General features: G+C 38.9%; 1 protein-coding gene across 1 annotated transcript in view; it reads right to left on the reverse strand.

The window, feature by feature from the left end:
• The window catches only part of LOC311485741 (neural-cadherin), a gene marked incomplete at both ends in the record, with an annotated part of 265,222 nt that overhangs the window by 110,230 nt on the left and 134,075 nt on the right, over window positions 1-20,917 (reverse strand). The window contains 8 exons of the mRNA XM_084541334.1: window positions 6,817-6,960; window positions 11,377-11,563; window positions 11,751-11,878; window positions 13,898-14,147; window positions 17,308-17,475; window positions 18,506-18,678; window positions 19,576-19,746; window positions 20,238-20,406. Of these exons, the coding sequence (XP_084397460.1) occupies window positions 6,817-6,960; window positions 11,377-11,563; window positions 11,751-11,878; window positions 13,898-14,147; window positions 17,308-17,475; window positions 18,506-18,678; window positions 19,576-19,746; window positions 20,238-20,406 (1,390 nt within the window). The remainder of the gene's footprint in view (window positions 1-6,816; window positions 6,961-11,376; window positions 11,564-11,750; window positions 11,879-13,897; window positions 14,148-17,307; window positions 17,476-18,505; window positions 18,679-19,575; window positions 19,747-20,237; window positions 20,407-20,917) is intronic.

Genomic DNA, 20,917 nt, shown 5'->3' on the forward strand with positions numbered 1-20,917 from the left:
AGTTAATAAAAGGACAAACACAGATAAAACCTTAGGTTCAGAAGACAATAAGTGTCCAATTCCCCTTAGCAATATTTGACAATCTTCAAAAATCTAAACAATAAAGGATTCTAATTCAGTTTAATAGGGTGTTCTTCAGAAATGAGCATGCATAATTGAATAATAAAAACATTGAGAAAAAGGAACATACCAGAATTCATCAAAGTTTTAAAAGTAGTTGAGTAACTTTTTAACACCAATATGTTTTATACAGCAAATTTAATTATCAAAAATTGTAATGTTGTAAATCAATACAACAGTAAAAATCAGCCTTGAGTTTGACATGTCTAGCTTAGATGGATCAGACATACATGGATTATTATTATTATTATTATTAGATTATTTAATAATCAAGCAAAAGCTATCGCAGACTAACAGTGATGACATTTAAATGGTTTTTAATGATGGCAAATAGTTCTGTAAGATGAAAGATGGAAACATGCAGCAAAATATCTGCTAATATAACTCATATAATAATAAAAAAAAGTTGATTCTTTCCCATGTTATAAGTGGTCCTTGGTAAAACATGAAGGAAGTGGTGGCTTTAAAGGTTCGGTAATGGTTTATTGGATCAAACTGCAGAAAATTACAAAACCAGGTCTTGTGTCAACAGCTATGTGTAAAACCAAAGTTTTATATATTTTCAGTGCTGTATCCGTCTAGGAAACAGCACTGAGCTCTCTTTGGAATAGAAGATGAATTGTGTATTTCTATCATAAAAACACTGTAGTGAGGTTGTGTGCTTTACAACTGTTATTGTGAAGGTAAGAATAAGTGATTAAACTATTGAGTCTTTTGTTTCAAGTATAAGTGTTATACCCAAAGCAAACTGAATAGCAGAGAGATGCACATGTATGTATTTTTAAGTTTCTCCTGTGCCTTTTAACTATCCAAAATTCATTTAACTTTACGAAACTGATTGTTTCATTGTTCCAAGCATTCTAAAATCCTTTCACTGTCAAGTCCTTCTTGTCTCATCTCCAAAGATGTCTTCCGACCTGACTTAATAATCTCTTCACTTTTTTTTTTTTTTTTTATCTCTGCAAGGCCTTTTTTAATAAAGTCTCGTAGATGCTGATCAACAAAATGTTCCCCCTCAATGCAATTACTTGTAAAGCCAAGGTCTGCATCGCAATCACCGTTGCATCCACCACCCGTAATGGTAATATGAAAGGAACGGAGGAAAGCCTCTGAAGACGAGATGAGATTCACAGCTTATTAGCAAGATGAAAGTCGAGGAAGGAGAGAGGAGAATGCTCTAATCCAGATCGTTTTGTACCGTCTGTCTGTTTTCATTTTAAATGAGACATTAGGGAATATTCGCAATTGCATTCCTTCTTTTCAGTCTCATTCTCTGTTTTTCTAGTTGTCTGAATCTCTTAAGTCTTTAGAGAACTGCTGAGACCCAAAGGGGAAAAAAAGGAACAGCAAAGGAAATAATACAGTGGTTAAAATAAACAAACAAATAGAAAGAAAATTAATCCTTTTCCCAGCTGTACCAATTTCAAAGCTCTTTAACTCCCCAGGTGCTGTACTTTAGTGAAACTGGAGTATATACACAACCGAGCAGGGAAGGAAAGACACATGCACACACACATAGATACACACACTCACACACAAAGATGGCTGACAGGTGTCACTAATAAAAACGACATTCCATGCAGTAAATTGAGTTTAGAGAGACATCTTTTGCTCCAGTTTTTATTACTGTACTATTGCCCCATAGGTGTAGGCATCCTTGTCACGGCTACATGGCCTTTGTGTTAAATTTTAAAGAATCACAAAGTGGAATGTAATTAAATGCACTAAGATACCGTGTTTAATGTACTGTTCATAATTTAAAGGTACTTTATTTGGCCAACTTTATACGTGCATCTGGAGAGTCGTCTTGTTCTACCTCAAAGAAATCAATGGCTTATCTGTGCAAGCTACGCAGCCTGTGGATACTTATGTTACCTGGGAGCATTTGCAGCCTCAAAGGCCAAAGTCAAGGAATAAGAGTGTCTATAAACAGTAAACACCACACATTACAGGAGGCAACCGTCGTCTGCTGCACATCATGCAGTTGCCATTATGGACACCTCGAAGGGCATCGTCCTGCCAATACTGAACCACGGTGACTTGCCAAACAATGATAACGTAAATAATAAACCATAAACTTATGTTAATGCATGAGTTTTACAATCAGAATCAAAACTTTTTCACAAGCCATGACACTGGTTAAGGCCTGAAGGTATGACTCAGTCTGTAAAAAGTCTCTACTATTCCATAAGTAATGGGGGGTGGGGTGTGCGGGGCTGGACTGTGATATGACCAGCCATCAGTTCACAACACAGTTTCAACTCCGCCCCATTCACACATTGAGACTGGCGTCTCTGCTCATTACCGTTCATTGGGGAAGGAAAAATGATTCCTCCAATTACAGGTAAGTATCGTCTTGTGAGTTTCAGGTGGACAACATCCACAGTAAAACCCTAACAGAAGAAACTACTTGGAGCAGTGAAACGTCTTCGTCTTTTGGATATACTGTGACTTGGATGACTGAGAACCTTTGTAGACATACTGAAAGGCTTTTCAGTGTAAGTCTAAGCTAATTCAAATACAATCAATAGGGAAGATTTACTGAAATGTTATTTTATCTTTTCCACTTTCTAATTTAGAGCAGCTGAAAGGTCTCGAGACTGGCTGCCCAGGTTTGGTAGCCACATTATGGCTTCCTCTGTTTCTCTCAGTTGGTTATCATGATTGGTTACTTTATTCTGGCTGTGGATCTGTGTGTTGACTTTTACACATATGTAAATTAACGGCACTTTCCTGCCAAACGTGACTGATTAAGTGTCAGGTAAATCTCTCTGTACTTCACAATACTTTAAAATATGGCGTCTTTGGCAACATTTCCTTGCTAGTGCACCAGTAGTAGTTTGTTTTCCATCAACTGCAAATCACTGGTTTGCTGGAGCTGTATAGGGGAACACACGTAGTGTTGGACATGGAGTATCTTGCCGCAAGTTTAAGTATGGTGGAGCCTCAGGTGGTCAAGAAGAATGAAAAAAGCATCTTAGAGGTGTCATAAAAGTATTGGATGCTCGAAGTGAAAAAGAAACTGTGTTTAAACGAAGGCTTATAGTCTGATAGGACAAACTTTACATTGTCCTTGTCGGAACACACTTAAAGAATAGAAGGCACTGATGGACTGTAGACTGCAGGCATATGTCATAGAATTCTTCACAATTGGCTTGTAAGCAGCATTCATTGACCCTGTGTGAGCAGAAACACTAGCAGCAGTAAATACATGAACACCACTTTCTGGGGGAAATGGCTTGAATGATGATGACAGCTCAAAGGGTCGGTGCCATTTTCAATCCAACACCGACAGTCAATTTCTTTCTCTTGTTTTACACAGGGATATTGCTTCTGATTCCCTAGTGAACCATTACAGGAGCAGAACAGGTTCCAAATGTGTACCATTTGATCCAATTTAAAGGTGGGAATCAGAGCCTCATAGTGAGAGCAAAAACATTTTAGCAGACTGACTAAAACACCTAAAAACAAACTGTGTGATACCATGTTTTCTTTTGAATAATCAGCTGCTTCTTGCTGTCACCATGGATTGTTGTCACACCAAAAACACGGCAACAGTTGCCGTGAGTAGAATGCAAGTAGTTGCAGTTTCAGATATAGGACACTGACTGATCAAACCAGTACCAGGTCCAACCACTGAATAGGAGTGCCATTTAGCGGCCTTACGATACTGGAAGGTTCCAGTTGTCTCGCACGGTAATAAAACACTTAGATGGTGGAAACAGTCTCTTAACAATCACCAATCCAGCTCCAGCTTGATACATCAGCTTCACGTTAATGGAAAGCTGCTGAGCCTTGACCATAGAGCGTATAATAGCCTTTGACCAGTCACAGCACAGTCTCTTGGTAGTTTGTGAGACAGTCACAAAATGTCACATTTCCCATTTTTTTGTGACACAGAGCATGATTTTGAAAATCCGTATTACAACTGACAGTATCATTTGCGCCTTTTAAAGGTCCCATGGCAGTATAGCCATTTGTTAACTTCATGTCATGTCTACTTCACAAAGTCTCATGGGACTGAGAGGGCAGTAAAAACAATAGAGTATATATAGTATACATAGAGATATAGTAAACATTTTGTTTCATCCTCAACACACACAGTTTATATCGTACCTTTATCTGAATGTGAGTGATATCGAGGTATGTTTTATTAAAAAAATAAATAAAAAATCTGCTGTGTAAGTTATTCCCTCTTTAGAATTTTGAGCCTGCTTTGTCATTCAAGAGTCTTATTTTTTTATACAAATGAAGTATTTTTTATAGATCTGCAAGCTATAGAGAGTTTCTCTCACGTTAGCCTCTCTGAGTCTTCTTCACTCACTGATGCAGGCATGCCAATTCGCTCCCTCTAAAAAAGCAATAAATAACTAAGAAACTAAAGTAATATTTAAAATGGGGTCATATTTGCAAGTCCAATTTTAGTTGCTGTCTCTAAAAATAGTCACAAAATGTAGCTAGACAATCGTCCTGTGGAGCTCCAGCTGTGTACTTGCACTCACACTATACTCTTAATATACTCGATGGCCTTTCCATTTGAAGGTAATAAATGAAAGCAAAGGTGTACATTTCAAATAAGCTGCAGAACACTGGCACAGTGTATTAGATGATCATATAGAAGTCAGTTTCTTGAAATGAAGATACTAGGTTTGACTGGGTTTAAAAAGTCCAATTTTCCAATGTAAATCAAAACCCATTTGAAAGATCCAATATGGATTCATAAAATACTTGCCTCGGTTTTTAAAATATATGCCATTTCCTGAAAGCTCTCATTAGAAATCTTGCTGCAGTCTTGCGAGACTGTTTTTGCATGGCGAGTCTCGTGAGATCAGCGAAATGAATCCAAGTGTGAGGGAGATCCAAAACATGACAGATGAGAGCACAGTCAGGCCTAAAAGCTGATGTGTGGCAGCATTTGGGATTTAAATTACAACAACAGAGAAAAGCTGGACAAAAGGAAAACCATATCCAAGATATGAAACTAGAGGTAAAATATTGTGTCAATACCACAAATCTGACACGTTTTATTAAAGTCTCTTTCATCACTAAGCAAAACTGTTTTGAAACTGAAATATCTCTAGATAAATCTATAGTGATTTAAACTGAATTGAGTCAGTAAAATCAGTAACGGTACCAAGTCCAAATACTAGACACTATTTGTTTTGTGACAGTTGACTGTGACTTCCAGACATCTATAAAGCAACCATGATAGAATACAAAAACTCAATCAATGGATAAAAAATGTCTTTTTGCAAAAGCACACAGCAGCAATTTTTCAACAGCCCTTGTGAGAGCTTTTTCAGTTCAATACGTTACACATCTGGGTGTAAACGAAGCATACAGTAAATATTCACACCAAGCAACTAAGTGAAAAGGTTTGCTGATGATGACAAGCCTAGAGATAATTATCACTGGCCCATCATAGCCAACTCACCTTATACATACACTGACCTTTTTCCTTACTCCAGTAATTATTGCTGATTGTCTTGGTATTGACCAGTTTACTCAGATTATCTACTGTAAGTCGTCATGGAATTGCATATAAATATAAAATACTGCTTCAAGCACATTTTGTGTTGCGTGCCTATGCATTTGAACCTTTTTCACAGTTTTAAATGGTACAAGAAAATTTATTTTGATTTTCACAATATTCTTTTTGTTCCACTTTGTAGTGCTCCAGTTCAGTTTTTTTTTTTTTTTCAGCTCAGTTATTAGCTTTGATAGCCTAAAGAGGTTGCCTCAAGAGCTGCCATCCTTAGATCCCCAAGTCTCCTGTGCTTTGTTGAAGTGATGTTGACTTTCATTCACCTTTAAACACTTCTACACCTTAACAGCCAATGTGCTCAAACATGCACTTTGGTGGTCTCTTGTCGTTCAGAACAATTTATCTTTTCTGGCATGTGCTGACATTTGCCTCTGGCCATGACAGCCATGTTCCACCACAGACCAAATCTTTGTACTGATATATGTTGGCAAGCTTTCAAATACTAACAATGTCTCTTAATTAAAGGTGCACTGAAAAGGTAAATCAGTTAGGCCTATGAAACTAATGACAGGTTTTAACAATTGCAAGTGTAAAACAAAAAACACCCAATATTAAAATGCCACTTGTTTTTTTACTTCCATTGTCCTCAGCTCTTTTCAGAAAAATGAAACAGATGGCCTCATATCATAGAAAAAGCACTCATCAACCAGACTAAACATTTCAAATTTGGGCTGAAAGATTTTTGGTCATTTTAAAATGCTACCAGACTACCATTCACTAATTCAGCAGTCATGTAAGACAATTCCAAGGACATCTACCAACTGTGGTTGGTAAAGTAAAGAAACTATTTTGAAGTATACATTTCCATACCTCAGAACTTCTTTCTTTGCCGTACACTGGAAGGCTATATTAAAGGGTTCTTCTACAAAAGTTGATTCAAACTCCTATATTTCAAGACTTCATGACATGTTTTATGGTGCAGAACATCTTTCTTTAAAGTAAAAGGGTGTCAGACAAAAGCTATGAAGTGAAGAGTGGAAGTTTTTCTTGAGTGAAGGAGAAGCGAAGCAAATGTGGAGAAAATGTGCTTGATTATGGATTTATAGTACCGGCACCACCATTACACCTCCACTTTCTATTCTGTGTCACCCAAATTCTAAAAACATTCACACACGCACACATATACAGATGCCTTTATCCATGCCACCCACCTTCGTCCCCATCATTGGCACTGACAGTGAGAATGGCAAAGCCTACATCAGCATCCTCATCCACATCAACTTCATAGGATGCCTGGGCAAACACTGGCTTGTTATCGTTCACGTCACTGATGAAAATGCGAACATATGCTGTGTCTGGAAACATAAAAATAAGAGAGGGAGACAAAGAGAGGAGAGATTATAAACATGAGGCTGTTCTTATTCTGTCAACGTGAACATGAACATCTGCCTGTCTCTTTTGGATAGCAACAATTTGGTCACTTTTGCACCGCTGAGCAAGAGAGTAAAGTAGACATTTCTTCATGCAAAAAAAGACACAAAAATAGTGTGGTTTTTTTTTTCTCCATCTACTGCTGCGTGCCACTTTTCAATTACATCTGTTATCTGCATGCACTATTTTTTTTCTATTGTAACATTGAATCCAGCTGTTTCTTCCTCTCTTCAGCATCCAACCACAGACTGAATCGAAGCACCCTGAGGGTATCAGTGTAAGGTTCAGTAGTTGAGCAACTCAACATACAACATTTCTTTGATATCCGTATCAAAACGAGCTTCATTTGCAATACAGCTTCAAGATGAGCTAAATTATTTAAGTCAGGGTGGAAGAGTTGGTATACAGTTCATGGCACAGATAGCAAAGTAATGCAGTCCTTGGAGGTATAAGAAAACACGTGATCGGAATCCGTCAGAGAGGGAGAAAGGTACGAAAGGGTGGAGGAGCAACACCGGAGCTGATTATGCCTGCTAATGTTTCCACGCTTTAGGAGAGATGTATGTATGTGTAGTAAGTCATATATCCAGCTCCACACACACACAAGCAAGTGTCAGATCAAGTCATATTTAAACCAATTTCTGTACAAAACAAGTCACAACAGAAACTTGCAAACAGAACATGCAATAAAGACAATAAAACAGGAGCATTTGGAATAATGCATTTGCAATAAAATAAGACACCATACGCAGCAGACTCATAAAAATAGACTTTCACCACTCAACCAAGTGGCTTCTTCAGTTCTAAATGCCAGTTGGGGAGGTTTAGTTTTCTATTTTTTCTATCTACTGTATGTAAACCTGGAAAACTCCTCTCTGAACAGAGGTGAACCGAGACACAATTTATCAGCCACTTACAACACAGTCCTAATGTATATCCCCAAAAAAGTTTCTTCCGTCACACCTTGTGTCAGGAATTTCTGGACACTGAGCACCACTTACTGTGTGTTGCGTGTCTTTTGGACATACTGTACCTTGGCCTGGATGACTGACAATCTCCACGTCCTTTAAGTTCCATCATTTTAAATTAGGTTTTAGTGATTGATAATACGGTTTGGTTTAATGAGAAAGATTACATGCCACTGGCTTAATGTTAAATCTGATCTTAATTTCTGTTTCTGTGAGCAGAGAACACGTTTTTCTTTCAGACTAATTCCAGATGGTGTTTTAATATTAACAGCTCTTCAAGATGTGGTGAGAGATGTTTTCCTTCAAGTTTACCAGATTGTTGAATAAAATTTGTTCACCGCACAATTAAAAGACTTCTGTGTAGAAAACGAGATTGAAAACTGGAACACAGAAAATTAAATTAAATTTAGTCCTCAGATCCTCAAATGACATTATGGTGTTTGAATGCGGCTTTTGAATTTTAAATGCTGCATCTGCTCTGCTTGGTGTAAAGTTGCAGTTGCCCCATATTGGGCTGAACTGTGACAGTGACTGTGATTCTTTTAAATATTTTCACCCCATATCTTGATCATGTGTTTTAAAATTAGATTTATAATTTGTTTCTGTAATTTTTTAGCCGAGTCTAAATATATGTATAAGGAAACAGGTAAAGGCAAATTGTGTGATTCCATTTCAGTCGAATGAGGAGGATCGGTTGTTGAAAAATAATACAGTATGTCATAGACCTCAGTTGTGCAGACCAATAATACAACATTACGTTTGGGACATTTAGATCCCCAAGATCAAATTGTAAGTATAGTAAAGACAAAAGTCTAGCCCCAATTGAAGTAGGCTGTCGAGGTTTCCCCGCAACATCAGCGCGCCACTTCCTACAGAAGATCGGGCTCAATCCCAAACAATTACGGAAGGCCACTGGGGAGTTAGCCACAGCAGCCGTGACCAGCTCCAGGTGGCTGTGGGTGACAAGGAACCGCAGCTGGAACCCCTCTGCAGGGGAAGGCTAACTCAGCCTCTGCTGCCCCACTCAGGAGAGGTGTACAGGTTAAGGGGTGAAACACCTTTGACTCTGAGATACCTGCTGAGGATGCAGAAGGGGTTGCTGCATGCATGCTGACCACTCGTCCAGAGTTCCATCATGAGAGAGATCTTCAATTGCCACGTTCTAAGTTGCTCCTGTAGTCTCTGCTTGTAGCAAAGCATTTTCAATGTTTATTTCATCTAGCCCTCCCATTGTTCCATATAAAGTGGATGTTTCTTATCCAGCTTTGTATCAATTAACATGGTATGAGTAACACACCATGCCATGTCATGCTATTACTATTATAAATGCTATTACGGCATGCAATTAGTATGCATTTTGTGGCTTTGCAGTGTACCAACCCGTCCTTAGCTCTAACCCATGTGCATTAAAAGCTTTAAATGCGTTTCCAGATGTGGCCTTAGGCTTGCATGATATGTTCCTGTAGTGCTGTTTCATTTATATATTTCAAGATATAATGTAGTTCCTACCACAATGGACCCTCATTGTTCATTTGAATTGAACAGGGAGAGATCTGAGCCGATCCAAACCACAGAGTGCCTCCATTATGCTCATAGGAAAAATGAACCCAACTTTTAGACCTGGATTCTGAACACAGAAAATATTTCCTCCTACTCTGCAGCATTCCTGTATGAGTGTGTGTGTTCATCCATGTTAAGTATCTATTAAGTTCCCTTCCTTTCACCCACCCTTCTTCATGCAACCTCATTTAATACTCATAACACAGAATAAAATAAATAAAATAATTCCCAGGGTTACCCTGCAGTCTTTGCTCTACTTCATATTTAACTTCTGTTTACATTTTCACAAATGTCATAGTGAGCCAAACCAAGTAAGAGAAGATCTGTAAATAATCTATGATCATATTTATAAAAAATATATCCTGGTCTGTTTTTCTGTTTTTCCAACACCTCTTTCCATCCACCACATCTGTCTCAACATCTGTTCATTTATTCTTGTTTCTCTATTCTACCATAGCATGTATGCATTTCATCTGGCAGCAAATGAGAGAGAAATGGAGAGATGGAGGAAGAGTGGGAGTGAAAGAGAGAGAGAAACAGTAAGTTGGCCTTTGGTCCTTCAGTACAGAGGGATGAGCAGATGTGGGAAGGAGACAGAAAGAGGAAAACAGAGATTACTGCTGCCTTCAATGAAGACTCGGAGCCTTAAATGAAGTCAACAGAGCATCTGTCTACAGCACTCCCTCCCCTATGTGTTTGCCCTCTTTTTCAGTCAGTACAACAGCAGCAAAAAAAAGTGGATTGCAACTCTGAAATCAACTGAAGCCATATACTTATTGCAATTAAAGCAATTTGTTGACATTTTATATTATAATCACAGAAAAACTCACATACTCAATATAAAGGTTTGAGAAAAGAAAGAAAGAATTCAGCTTGGTGGTGCCTAGTGTCTAGTGGTTAGATAATTAGCTTTACTGATCATAAGGTCCGCTCTGTCTCCTCCTCTTTATCTCCTGGCACCTTGCATGGCTGCCCACTGCTCCAAGTGTGCTCATTTGGATGGGTTAAATACAGAGAACAAATTCCTTTACATGTACACATATATATACACTGTGCGTGACAAATAAAACTGAGTGGACATAATTATTCAAGTTAAAGGGGCAGTTTGGTTTCTTTAAAGCGGGGCTGAATGAAGTACTTCAGTATATTACCTACAGATGAGGGTGGTCGGCACTCCTCCAGTTTGGAGAAGCGGATAAGAACACTGGCACAGAAGCCAAGCAATGAACTGATGTGAATGGGCTCAGCTGCTGGATGGCAGAAATGGCCTGAAGTAAGATCATTAAGAAACATTGCAGTGGCTTCTGGGAAATCTCTGTGAAAGTCTTGTAGTGGCTCAACAGCTTGGAACTGAACCTTGATTATTGTCTATGCAGCAACGCTTCACATTCATCTTGACTTGGCTTGAACCAAGAAGAATAGGGGAAACTTCTCAAAAAAATAAAAATAAAATAACGTGTCAAACATACACAAGTAATATTCCCAAGAAAACTGAGGATATCATTGCTATTAAAAGCAAAAGATATTTATCAATATTACAAAGACTTGTTTTTGCTTCAGTCTGTCTCTTGCTTTAGAGTAATGGTTTACAGTTTTTCCTCTACAAACTGAAGCTACTTGTCATATATCTCTGACATAACACATACGCAATTGAACCTAGCTACTGCTTTTGAAGCTTTTACAACTCCTTTTCTTAACAATCAGGTACGAGAAGTTACAATACTTGACAGACTCTGCAAAAGCAACACAGCAATCAGAAGTTGACTATAAATTCAGGCACAGGATGTTCTGGGTAATGTCAGCATTGTTTACCTGAGTTGGCTTGTCCGTGTTTGCCAGGCCGTGCTGACTCCCAGCCATCCATAGACTGAACCTCCAACAGGTAGGAGCTTTTGGTCTCACGGTCAAACACAGCCTGGGTGTAAATGAACCCCAGCTCAGGATCGATACGGAAGTACTGATGGTCCCCACTGCGATCCTCCAGCAGTGAGTAAGAAATCTGTGAATGTGGTTTACACAGCAATGAAAAACATCTTTTGGATGATCAAAAAAAAAAGAAAAAAAAAGAATACTGGACATAGTAGAATACGTGTATTTAAACAGAACTGGGTTCTAAATTATTCTTTTCCAATGACCACAATGTAAGAGCAACTTTTACCGGCGTGTGTGTGTGTGAATTTGTTCACCTTGCCATTGAGAGCCAAGTCCAGGTCAGTGGCTGAAACCTGGAAAACCAAAGTTCCTGATTCTGCTCCTTCAGTGACTGAGGCCTCATAGATGGAGGAAGTAAAAAATGGGACGTTGTCATTAACATCTGGAGAAAGAAGAGGATGGGAACACAGAGAGTGATTAATGTATACCTAACAGGTTATTCCACCAAAAGAGGACCAATAATGCTCATTTCCAGCTCCACATTTTTATTCAGGGACACTGAAGTAGCTTTGCACGATTCATGGTTCAAAAACATTCTTATTTATCTAAACTTGCCTTTATGCTGTACCTCAGTTCATTTCATGCCTGAAACAAGCAGTTTTAACTCGAGTCTCTTTAGACTGATACCCTAGTGTTCAGAGCAGTGTGAGGTCTGAGCTTTTGACTCACAGGAATTACTTTAACATACGTTCAGCTCATTATTTGAAACGGTTTACTGTCATCTCTTTGAATATGTCGCTGTGGCTCACACCAATCCATCCTCAGGAAAAAAAAATGCTTTACAGCCAAAAATGTTAACAGATGTTATTTTACATCAACGGGGTATATTTAATATTTCTGGAATATTTAGTTTGTTTTGGCAGTTTATACGGAGGAAAAAAATCTGTAAAAAATAACCTCATAAGGTGTTATATTAGCACCATGGGACCAACACAGCTGTGGCTCACTTTCCAGCTTATTCATGTTAATCCAAGCATTAATTGTAGATCTGAAAACTGATGTATTTCTGACATCAGTTACCTTGAGTAATAACGAGGAGAGGCAAGAGAGAGTGTTGCTGGTAGACAAACCAGACTCTGCCAAGAACCAGTGACAGAACAGCAAAACCCAAAATGATAGCAGTTGATTTAGGCCAAAAAACATTCCAAAAATGACTTGAATAGAGCAACACATTAATTCTAATGCTGCTCCATGTGCCTTTTTTATCCCCTTTCTTCTGAGCAAATGTCTTAATCTATGAATTAAAAATGGGGCCTTAAATCCATTACAGACCTCCCTCCCTTCCTCAGCCTCACCGCCTCTGGAGAAGTCAAAGAGCTTTCTTAATAAGACAGATAAGGGGAAGGGAAGGGGGCGAAAAGAGAAGAGGAAGTTGAGAGAGGGACAGAGAGGCAAGAAGCGGTCTGTGTAATTAATTATTTCTCACTGGATTAAGACCAATTTGATGAAATGAGGTATGGGGGGATGTGTGTGTGCATGCATGCATGTTGCAAGGGAATTATATGCATGAGAGTTTGGGGCATCTAGGGTAGGAGTAAGGTCAGGGGCTAGTAACACCACAAAATCATGCGGTGATTTGGCGACTTAAGCCTATTTACCAGGGGCTAACTATTATATTTCGAAGAAATGATGGCAGACATGACAGAAAAACCGAGAGGAGAAACAAGTATTTTTAGGCAAAGATGAAGGAGACAGTGTTTATTTGCACTGGAGACAGGGAACTATATGTGCTTACTATCCTAAACTCTTAGGCTCATCTCACTCAAGAAAGATGACAGGTTCTGCAAATTATTTCAATTAGTGTAGGGTGGAATTCAAGTTTCATTACTTTTTTTTTTTTTTCTTTTCATCACCAAAGTCCCAACAGAAAATTGGAATGCAATTAGACATAGAGAGCACTGCATAATGACTGACCCATTTGTTCATCCCTTGCTATCTCCTTAGTAAAAGCAATGACGTACAATGACAATGTGAAATAGTCACGAAATTTAATCAGTTGATTTTTAGTCCCATGGACCCTCATTTTCCTTTTATTTCCATGACTTTGAAAGCAACGTATTTCAACTGGCAGAACCTTTCATGCCGCACAACTTATTTGAAAGAATGTATTTTCACGCAAACCATCTTTTCCAAAAATAAAACACATTTTTGTTTTAGCTGCCTATGTTACGTTGGCTGCAGCCAATGTTACTTTCTCTAACAAGTAATTAGGCAATGGCTTTTTAACTAAGCGATTCATCGATTTGCCATTAAAAAAATATTTACTGTATTTTCATGTACTGTAATCATGGCAATATAAAGCGCATAATATATAAAAACGCAAAAATATAATGGGGGAAAGAAAACATGTAACATTGGGTAAAACATATTAAAATAAAACAGACAATTACTAAAGGCTTACCAGTAACATTGATATATACTGTGGTGAAGGCTGCCAGTGGTACAGCTGCGACATTCTGGGCTCGAACACGAAGCATAAAATTCTTGGTGGTCTCATAATCCAGGGGCTCCGCCACCAGGATGGAAGCCGAACCATCCTCTCGGTTGGGGGTCAAGTAGAAGCGAACTGGCATGTTGGTCTCTGGGACCATACCGTCTTCCAAGTTGTAAGTCACCCTGGGATCCCCCAGAGGAGAGGTGGCTTTGATGGTCTTTGTGGAACAGACACAAGGATAGAGAGCAACAGTAAATGTAAAGCGTCCGTATTATAGGGACACCTCATTGACTTTAGTTTGCATACCGTTCAGAGACTTTCAGTAATGTCTATAGCCATTACTGGTTCCAGGACAACCCCGTGGTAGAGATCAATGATTTAATTCATTGTCATTTATTGTAGTCTCAAACTGTTAGACCGGGCCCACTGAAATATTGTGCGATCAAAGAGAAGTACACTATTCCTTCTGCATTCTCCCTAAACTAATTAAGGTGAAGCTATTCAAAGCTGATGCCGTGCGCACCCCAATTAAAATCAAAAATACCATCTCGGGTGTGATGCTGCTTGCCTATGGGTGACCTGGCTGCATCCATTGAACCTGCAGAGCACAGCTGCCATAATAATGAGACACCTTGCAAGGCATTAGGTACAGGTAAACATGTCTAACTATTGCATGTACTGATTTAGGCCATAAAAACATCCAATATCCATGGCAGAGATATTACAACCCAGTGAGAATCATTGCATCTCTGCACAACAGTCAAATCAACACTGAACTGCCTTCTCGATACACTGCACCGTACGGACCACATTCTTTCTCGCTCCCTTTATCGGCATCTCTCAAATACAATTAACACACATTCCAATACAAAGCACCCTCCTCTGTCCTTTTATTTCCATCCCTGGAGTTAAAATATTTATCAGCAACTTTAATGGACTTAATAGTTTTCAAGAGAGTCTTAGAAAATACTGCTGATTAGGTGGAAATGTGTTAGAGGCAATACAAGGCAGTGTTTAATAATAATGAAATGAAGTTGATAGGAAATATCTGAACAGCACAACTAATGAATCAATGGATTCAAGGGTGTTTTTGAATAAATAGATAGATAGATAGATAGATAGATAGATAGATAGGTAGGTAGATAGATAGATAGGTTTTATTTGTCACATGCACAGTTATACATAGTACAATACACAGTGAAATGTATTCTTGTACCTGCAGCCAGTAGTAAAAGAATATAAGTAAGTACTACAGTAAAACAGTAGTATTAACACTGCATCCACTGAACCTGCAGAGCAAAATAGCTATTGTTCCTAAATGTGCCACACTACTGCCCTCCCACTCTCGGTTATACTACAGTTACAGTGTTTTGTTGCTGAACTCTGATAAGGATTGACTGAACTTTCAACAAAATACATCAGAGCTGTGATAAGAAACTGGGGGATGAGCTATACAAAACGGACTCCTGTGTGTTTGGAGCATAGACTGTATGGGAATATGGACAACACATCCCCACTTTTCACTGGCCAAACTGACGCTAGTTTCCCAGGGATTCAGGTGGTGCCATCTTGCAAGTTTTGAGCCAGAGTCCGTGCAGTACGGCCTGAGAGTGGAGCCACATGGAGCCACGATATCAACGACCCACCCACACTTCCACCAAACTCACTCACTTGCGTTTTTGTTTGATTAATACTGCAGTCTGCACTGCCTCCACAAGTTACAAAGAAATGTACACTGTATTATTTATTTGTTTTTTCCAACCCTCACAGTCCTATGGACCGCTTCACAGAGGCGGTTGGCATGGCAACTGGTAGTCACCATGATGTCACATCCTTTTTCTATAGCATATACCCTTTTCTATAGCATCAAATAATCAACTAAAAATGGACAATGTATTTTAGTGTTTTAGTTTGGCCCAAGTCTCATCCACTAACATTGAGGAGGTGGAGTTTATGACCTATACTGCAGCCAGACACCAGGGGGAGCTCTATTTGCTTAGGCTTCACTTCCGTCTGTCCCAACAGGAGCTGTTCCATCATCCGTCTTTTTTTTTTACAGTCTACCGTTTGGATACTTGGTGATGAACAGTAACATGCATCAAACATCTGTTGCCAGAAAAGAGCTGTAAATTTTGCAGTGCTTTTAGTCCAGAAGCCAGGACTACTTCCCTGTCTACACATTTTTTGTGGCGGAAAGTTGGTCTGGAAGTGCTCCATTGGAAACTGTATGTGCTGGCAAATCACACAATTAACAGTGATTTAAGCTTTTGTGGGGAATACATTAATTGCTAATTGTCACATACTTTGTTACACTGGATGATTGTAGGACTATCCAATTGCGTGCAGAGGTGTTTTATTTTCTCTCCATCAGTTGAAACACACCCCATAATGATATCCCAGGGGAAGTGTTACCAAACTCACATTCTTACCAGAATGTGAGTTTGGTAACTAAACGCCAGGCTAATACGATTTAGCTCCATTCCAGGATGTCAAACATTATTATTTTTGGGTTGGATTTCACGTAAATATGAACATACTACTTACTGTTTTAAATATTACATTTAAAAGAATGTGGTTTGTTTGTTGGTTATCCTGACCTATTCCATATTTGTGTTACTATGGGGAAAAAAAAGTGAAAAAAGTTTTAGTGAAACGTAGTGACCAAATACTTTTAAGACTATTCAGACTGTAGCCAAAGGCCTTTGGCAGGAACTGGTTTGCTGGTAATTGGAAACATTTTTCAATACTGATATTATTTATTTACAAAATGCTGCCAAAAAGTTTGACTTCCACATTGCCCAGTAGAATTCTACATGGAGGGAAAAGGATGCTATTCATATTTAATGCTAAATGCTTATTCGTCCAAAACAATATATCACTATATCAATGCAACATAACTGAAAATATTTTAGGTACTATAAAACTGTGAACCCATGGCTGCATTCCTATAGTGAATAGTTTTCACACAACCTATTTATTGTGAATGAAGTGAATTTGGAACAAAGCGTTGTATTTCTGCAATTCAGCTCTACTGTATTTGCATTTTAAATTATTATATTCAGAAAAAAAATCTATTTTAATTCATTTTTATTTTATTGTTTTTAAACTTTTGGTCAATTGCATTGCTTTGCCTATAATTAAGCACTCTGAACTTCTTTTATTCAGGAGTCAAACTTTAAGCTCTCTTGTGCAGCACAAGCCGTGATCACATTCAGGGTAACACATTTTTTGAGGTGGCTCAAACCTTCCAATCTCCCAATAATCTTCTGGCCCCTTGTTTGTCAGGTGATATTTAGCACAACATGGCAATGCGTTGCCAAATTCTATATGTTAAAAATGTACAAATATTTTGTTACCATACCCCCAGACCAACATACCACAATGGGTGTGTCTCTGACAGTGTTCTCTGGTATGACCACGCTGTAGCTGTCGTTTTCCCACTTTGGAGGCTGGTTCTTCACATTGGTGATAGTGACAGCCAGCTCCACTGAACTGCTCCTGTTCCCCCCGTCCGTAGCTACAATTTCCCTGGTGATGTAGGTCCTCTGTGACACAAAAGGGAAAAGGAGTGGAGATGGCTTGATGGTTTGTTTTCATGTTGGCGATTAGTCTGACCCAGAGGCCACTGTAGCTTCTTCAAAGACTGAAGAACACTGTGAATCTAAATCACACTGATTTCAGCAAACAATTCATTTTCTTCACTTCTGTGGAGGAAGACATTCACTGTAGGCTGCATGCGGGTAAACACAAACACACTTAAATATAAGTGTATTGATTGAAGGACATGGCTGACTGTGGAGTGTCATTGCCCGTGCAAGAGCAATTAGCTTCGTCCACTGCAATCAGGGAAAAGTACCTGCTCTGGCAACTAAAGAAAAGAACCTAACCGAGAGTTTGTACTCCTGCTGTGGGTTAACTGACATGCAGTATACTGATGATGAAAATAAGGAAAAACATCATGACACAAGTTTAGATTAGATTAGATAGATTATGGACTAGGTCAGCAAAAAGGGGCAAAACTCATATGGGAAATAATATTTTTTCACAGAGACTGTTGGAAGACATTCATTTCAACATTTTACCATTTTGTTCTCATTATTTACCATTACAAAACCGATAAAATGGCAAATATCTGACATAAAGGACTTTTTTCACAGTGACAAAAACTAGACCACATGGTAATATCTTCTATTGCTTGTTCACATTCCCACCACGATTAGCACAGACTTCTGCACCCTCACTGCCTGTAAGGAGATGTTCAAATGCATTTCTAGCCATATACTTGGAGAAGTGGCATGTTACTGAGTGGCAATCTAATGTTCATTGCTAGCCTCTCGTGAATTCTTGAGTAGAATTAAGAAATTACACAATTTCCTTCAAGAGCTTCTGTGCCAGTGGAGCTCTGGAGTGACCCAGAAGCCTGATTAGCTAAGTACATCCAATCATCTTTGCACAAAAAAAGAAAATATGAAGAATTACATGGATTATTCAAACATTTATAGCCACATGCATTGCAGACTGTGTGACTTAACCTTCTGAAATAGCAAGTAGCAAAATGTCTGTTTGTCTGTGCACCTGTGAGATGGGCTGGTTGACATACACCCAGCCTGTCAGCGGGTTGACCCTGAGGTACTCCGGGTGTTCGCTGGACATGGAGTATGTGATTGCTGCGTTGGTGCCAAAGTCATCATCGTGAGCTGCCACCCTCAAGAAACTGGTTCCAATCATGGTATCCTCACGAAGGAAGTCTAAGGGAGAATGAAGAATTAGTCCCCAACACTTCAATGGTTCTATAAGCCCTTAATGTATAGTATTCATCAGTCCTAATGAGCTCACTTTAATGCAATTTAAGAAAAACAAACCAAATAAATAAATCCACACCACTTTGACATGTCACATTTTTGCAAAACTGCCGAACGAAAACAGAACATAGGCTAAGAAAGAAATACATGTGACAACAATCAGCCACAACACCACTGACAGGTAAACTGAATAATATTGATAACATTGAACAACAATGTAATGATATCCTGGGAAATCTTTGCTCCTGGCATTCATGTGGAAGTTACTTTGACATGTACCACCCACATAAATGTTGTTGCTGAGCAGGCAAGCAATGACACAGCAGTCATCCCCTGTAATACAATGCTGCCTGCCACACCACAAAAATTGCTCACGAACGGCTCAAAAAAATGTGAACTCAAGGTGTTGACCCAGCCTCCAAACTCCCAACATTCCAAGCAGATCGAATATTTGCAGGAAGTGTGGAAACAAGCCAGATCTGCAGAGGCTCGTCCCTTCAACCCATAGGACCCAAAGGGTCCCACAATCAACGTACTTATACCAGACACCACAGGACATCCTTAGAAGGCCTGTGTTGATTCCCCCAAGGCACGAGGGAGACCTACACAGTATTGTGGGCAGACAGTTTTATGGTGGTGGCTGTACAGTGTATATGCAAGAAAACACGATAAGCTTCAAATAATGAAGAACCACATCAAACACAGTTAAAAAGACAAAACATTTTGCGACACCAAAAACTGAAAAAAAGAAGAAAAAGATTTTTCACAAATTTTCCCTTTCATCATATTTTTGGCAAAAGTGAAGATCTGATCTAATCTAATCTAATAGTAATATCTACTTACACTCATATCGGATGTTCTCGAACTTGGGACTGTTGTCGTTCTGGTCCAGGATGAGGATGTTGAGCTGACAAATGCCAATCAGTGGTTCAGCTGCCTGGTCAGTGGCAGTCACTGTCACAGCATACTCCCGCTGGCGTTCACGGTCAAATTTCCTGGCTGTGACAATCACTCCTGGAGAGATCAAGAAATAAAATGATTTCCTCTGTTTGCTTCAAACCAAAACTTTTAACACAGTAGAGAAGATGAGGAAAATAATACAGAAGAGTTATCAAAAGTAGTTATCATCAAAAAGAATTCTCTTTAATAATTTTAGAAATGATTTTAGGGATGACATTTACAGTATTTATCGAAAATTGCTGTTGACATCGAACTCAAAGGTATACTGTATTACATCCAAAGCTATGACTTGACTAAAATTAAAAATGCACAGGTTCGCTGGTGCAGTTTACAGCCTTTCAACTGATGTCACTAATAATATTTTGCTTTGAAGTCATTTTTAAAATTCAGATGACGCAGTGAGTTAGGTTGCAACATGATTTAGATAAACTTGCTGTCACCGTGCCTTGTTGCATTGCATCAAGCACGACAGATATGCTGAAAGGAATTAACCCTGGATAAGGATCTCCACTGTGATAAAAGCATAAAAGTATGTGTTTCAGTACCGGTTTCCGGGTGTATACTGAATGCAGGCACAGTGGAGTCTTTGTGCATGAAGCCATATGTGACTCTGCCATTGGAGCCCTCGTCAGCATCCACAGCATGAACCTGCAGAACAAACGTCCCTGCTGGCTGGTTCTCGAGGACTGATGTGCTCTCTCTGTACTGCTGACACTAAGGAGAATGAGAGCAGCAGAGGTTACAGGTGGGAGGAAGAGAATACCAGCAGTGTAAGAGTTGAAGAAACTTAGATCAATACTCTATTCTATCCGAACAGTAAGCAGAAGTGTGTGGGAGGGAAAATGTTATTTATGTTGAAAGGACAGATTAAAGATTACTTTAAGTATTATACACTGGATAGACAAAAAGTTAAACAGGGAAAATAATGAGGAAATATGGAAAGTATAGAGTGAAAAGCTTGTGTTCTGCACTTTTTTTATTTATTTATTTTCCACTTTTGCTTGTTTAAAGTGTTGGCAGAGGGATGTTAGGGCTATTAGGCATGTGCATGCGTTTTTACAGGAAGTCTTCAGCAGTGTACCAGAAAATATCTTCAGTTGTTTTTGTAGAAAAGGCATATTTTGATTAACTGCTGCAAAATTTCTGTCACTCGGTTTAAAGTTCAATAAGCCCGGTGAAGATTTGCCAGGCCAATCACATCACTTGGGTGGACTTTATGTGGTGA

Source organism: Chelon labrosus (genome assembly GCF_963514085.1).
Source record: "Chelon labrosus genome assembly, chromosome: 3".
Lineage (NCBI taxonomy): Eukaryota > Metazoa > Chordata > Actinopteri > Mugiliformes > Mugilidae > Chelon > Chelon labrosus.